The sequence below is a fragment of the Sander vitreus genome, chromosome 2 (genome assembly GCF_031162955.1).
Source record: "Sander vitreus isolate 19-12246 chromosome 2, sanVit1, whole genome shotgun sequence".
Taxonomy (NCBI): Eukaryota; Metazoa; Chordata; class Actinopteri; order Perciformes; family Percidae; genus Sander; species Sander vitreus.
In genome coordinates this window covers 29,999,533-30,004,158 of record NC_135856.1, presented here as the reverse complement: position 1 = coordinate 30,004,158, position 4,626 = coordinate 29,999,533, and the positions used below count along the sequence as shown (strand labels likewise).

Below are 4,626 nucleotides of genomic sequence, written 5' to 3'. Positions count from 1 at the left end.
AAGGGCCATAAAAGCCCTCAAAAATTGTATTACAAAGGAGGGGTCTGGTGGCAAAGTAAATCGATGAAAATATTCTAAATGTAGCGTACACTTCATCTGATGATCTTTTTTGGGCAATCCTTTTGTGGTGGCTAAAATCCATTTAGCTGCTCCCATACTCCACAGTAGTGCATTGCTCAGCTCCTGCCTGCCACTGACTATGTAGAAGTACCTCATACAACCCCATTTCAAAAATATCCAAACTATCCCTTTAAAGTGTTAAGGTCACTCCATCATCTTGGCATAATTCCCTAATAACAGACAAGGTTTAAATGTATTCTTTCCATATGTTTAGATGTATACATTCAAAATATTAAACAGCAAACATCAGAGCTTCTAAGTAATAAACTGAAACTGAACAGAAATGATTTGAGTAAAGGACATGCCACGATACTATAACATGTTACCTATCACTGGTTTCCAACCTTTTTTGGCATGCGACCCTTTATGGCCACACAAAATCTACTCATAAGCCGTGGTCAGAGACCGTGTTTTCTGTACTCACAATATTATTGTATAGTATTTCATAAGACAAAAGCTAAGATTTGAGGAAAGACTGAAAAAAATAAATGGAATTTTGTATAGCAGAATTTTTTTTTCTCTCTCATTAATTATGTCGCCATCTTTTATAGGGCCCAGCTCCCAGGTTGGGAATCACTGATCATCTGGTAAACATAAAGATCCTGTCTTCCATTTGAAGGCATTTCTACCAAGCTCTTGGGTTTTACTCAAGCAGCCTGTCAGAATCTAAACACCCAGGATTTTGGTAGGTCTTCACTGCGAGTGCATGTACAGCAGAGTGTCAGGAGCAAAGCCGCATGGTGGCTGATACATACACTGTCTTCTCTCTAGATCCCGAATCTCCGTTCTCTTATTTGATAGCTCCTCGGTTGAACCGGAAGTGGTTCTGTCCTCCTTCGCAAAGGCCGTCTCAAAGCTCTTATTCCTGCCCTGAGGAGCGAGGATGGAGAAGAGCTATGAGCGAGGATACAGAGAGCAGCCTTCCCAGAAGCCGTGCAGCTAAAAGCTGTTGCTTACTTCGAGACAGCCTCCACCGAGGAGGGACAGGACAACTTCCAGGTCAGCCATGGAGCGAGGAGATATCAAATAAGGGACATGAGATGCAGCTAAGGACGTCTCATCCCTCTAAAAACACGGGTCCTCATTTCCTCTCTCCCCCCCATGATTTCCTTGCGTCTCTTCCGTGCTTCCTCGGTGGGACAGACTAAGACGCAAAGAAGGGAGGCAAGTGGAGGAACTGGGGATGAAATTTAAGAGAACTGAGATTCAGCCTAGAGGTCCATTACAGCCAGGGCCCGCTATCATTATGTTTGTTATCAAAAATGTTTTACCATTTCTACATACATTATATCTTTTCTCAATAATTTAAAGCAGGAGTGTCAAACTCAAATTCTCTAAGGGCCACACTGGAAAAAAAGAATCACATCAAGGGCCAGACATGAAATGAAAAATGTTGGAAATAGCACCAGAAATAGGGTAAATAATTACAGAAAAAAAACACCAAAAATGTTGTACAAAAACACCAAATGTTTGGAAAAAAAATCCCCAAAACATCTAAATAAAAAGGGTAAATAACGTTGAAAAAGCCCACAAAATGTTGAAAATAGCGGCAAAAAGGGTCGAAAAAAAAGCGCCAAGACTGTTGGAAAAAGCGACAAAAACTAGGCGGGCAAAAAGTTATTGTGAAGCTGAATTGATATGCGGGCCGGATCAAAGTTTGCGAGGGACCGGATTTTGACTTTGACACGTGATATAAAAGGGTCTGTCTATTACAGGAAAGTTTGTGTACAATCTTAGAGGGCATTACTAGTCTGTACCATCTGTTCTTTCAAAAGATTCCTCGGCCAAGTCAATCCGTTTCTGAATTTGTTTTTATTTGATAGCATTATTATGAACAATACAGTCAATGGTGGCATTATTTATCTCTCTCATATATATATATTTTAAAAAAATAACGGAGTGAGCTGTAGTTGTTCTGCACTATCAAACCTTCAGTTTTCTCCTGTTAAACCATTCTTTAGATGTTAAACCTCTTAGCCAGTACACCCCATCTCTAACACCTTTTCATATGGACTTCCAGTACTGCTTATTTGCAACATTGCCCACAATGGCCTAATACAACAAAAATCTTTCAGCCACTTCAGTACAAACAATATGGTAAAATCTCTCTATTATTTCACAGTATATATATATATATATATATATATATATATCGTCCGAGCCCGTTCTTAATGAAACCTTGTCTCTTCCATAGAAAAGCCAGAAAGCATGGACAAATGAAGTTGAGGGCTTTTTGGTGTTAACCTTTTCGTCACCACTCTTCTCCGTCAAGCACTGAGATGAGACTGACAAGACACAAGATTCAAACACTGTCTGTGAACACTGTCATGATCCGTGAGTCGATCATGTGCGCTGATGTACCAATGCAACAGCAACATTAACACTCAGTCCTTTTCAAGAGTCTGTTTGTTCGTGTAGTGGGGCAGACACGATGAAGTCCTGCTTGTGCGTTCCGTCACAGTAAGGTGGGTTGTTCGTGTACTTGCAACCACACAACCAAACTGTGGCGTCTTTCTCGGGGACAAAGCGTAGCGGCGACAAGCCTTGGGCTTTGGTTTTGTGGGCTCCATCGCAGAGAGGCTGAAAAAAAAAAGATGTGATCAGAGAATACACAGGATGTGTACTTCACACAGGAGTGATACAAGTCAGAGGTGGTTTCACCTGTTTCTTGCTGTGTCCACAGGTGCACCAGGAGTAACGCTTTCCCCCAACCAGCTCCACTTTGAAAGGCTTCTTAGAGGGGATGACAGGTTCTGGAGGAAGTGTGGAAAGATGGACCTGTGGACAGAGGTGCAGAAGAGTACTCAAAGATCAGCATTAATACTGTAACAAGGCACAAGGTTTGCACTGTAAGAGTTGGTTCAAGGTAAACAGATAGAAGTATTGACGTGAACATTCATTAACTCGGATATATATATATATATATATTCATCAAAAAGTACGCTAAGTTTAAGAGTACTGTTTAGAGTTTAACAACAATATTAGCATTTAAAGCCCTTACATACCCATAGTACACCTTCAGAGGTGTTTTCACTTATCTATGGTTAGGCCTGTACAAATTAACTGACATCTCCCTGACTCTCTGGTCAGTTATGTATACCAGTTAAGATTAAAGTTAAGGTGGAACTACTTAAACTTGCGTTTCAGACAGAAACACATACATATACACACACACACACACACACACACACACACACACACACACACATATACACATATACATATATATCTCCTTTTCATAGTGAAGAGAAGTTGAGCACTGCTGAATATTGCTGGTCACCAAACTCCATATACTCAGAAGAATCAAAGCTGTAGATTAACTGTGCCCAAGTGTCAAGTCAAAACTAACACGAGTGCTGTCAATCAAGCCCAGCCAGTCGCGAGGAAGGCCCTAATCAGGCTGTGATGACAGACAGCTGTGCAGGGGCTTTGATGTTATACAGTGGGTGGCACGACTTCATAGTTTCTTCACATACTGCTACTGTACGAGGTGGCTAAGTGTCGTGATTTATGTGCAAAGAAACTAACCGTGAGAAATTGTTGATGCAGTGTTTCTTTCTGAAATATAGTGATATAAATTAAGTGTAACGTTACCGGTTAACTACCGCAAAATTGTACTCAATACTTGTACAAATAATGGAAAAAAAAAAAAAATACTTCGGTCGACAAATAGAGATACAAACAATAAGGCAGGGGCTAATATAAGGACTTAATTTACCTTGGGAGCTGCCATAGCTGTTATCCAAAGTTGCCACAGGGTTAAACTAATCCATTTGGGTTCTAATTTGGACAACATGTTCATGTTTCCTGTGACCGCTAAACCTCAATGATGCAACCTCAGCTAACGTTAGCTGCGCTCAAGTTGAATCAGCCAAGAACGAGACAAGTCGCAACGTCACAGCTACAGGAAATAGAAAAGGTCAGTCAAACAGAGGAATAAAATGAAACAATTCTCAGAGAAATAGTGCAAGATATGAAAAACAGCTGACCGAGGCATGGAGGTGATGTGATGGGACAAAATCTCTTCCTGTAGATGTAGTCACGTGGGAGAAGCTGAGCCAATCAGGAAGCGGATATGGGTGAGCAGCGCAGATTGAACGTTCTTAGTTTTTCTCAATTGCTAAAACACACTTCTTTTTTTTTTTAAATTGCTCCATTTTCTGAAAACATTTAACACAAAACCTCATCTTCAAGCACTATTTACAAAACCTCTGACTCCACTTGCAAAATGAAACTTTCCCCTCAATACAGTTTGTTTATAAATTATTTTAAATTTATATTTTATGTTATGTTCAAAATCAAACACTGCTCTCAAATCATAAACAAAGAGATCAAAATGATATACACCATCAAGCACTTAGTAAACAATACACCAAAAAAATAGAAAACACATAGTTCTCAGGGAGAAGTACATTTCTAATTTCATATTTTTCCATCATTGTCTTTAAATGAAAACATATTCTATCATAATAGCTCAAAATTGATCAGAAATGACTACTCTGCTTT

The 4,626-nt window shown here is 39.7% G+C and overlaps 1 protein-coding gene across 2 annotated transcripts; it reads right to left on the bottom strand.

Annotated features, from left to right (window-relative positions):
* Positions 1-2,266: 2,266 nt before the first annotated feature.
* LOC144527326 (uncharacterized) lies at positions 2,267-4,205 on the bottom strand. Of its 2 annotated transcripts, XM_078265246.1 has the most exons (4): positions 4,110-4,205; positions 3,839-4,021; positions 2,782-2,898; positions 2,267-2,700 (listed from the first exon to the last, which is right to left on the bottom strand). In XM_078265246.1, the coding sequence occupies exons 2-4, from the start codon at positions 3,920-3,922 to the stop codon at positions 2,515-2,517; spliced, it is 387 nt and encodes a 128-aa protein (XP_078121372.1). In that variant the 5' UTR covers positions 3,923-4,021; positions 4,110-4,205; the 3' UTR covers positions 2,267-2,514. The 2 variants fall into 2 exon arrangements, with proteins under 2 accessions (XP_078121372.1, XP_078121383.1); XM_078265257.1 differs by lacking the exon at positions 4,110-4,205 and having other exon boundaries at positions 3,839-4,103.
* Between the last annotated feature and the right edge of the window lie 421 nt (positions 4,206-4,626).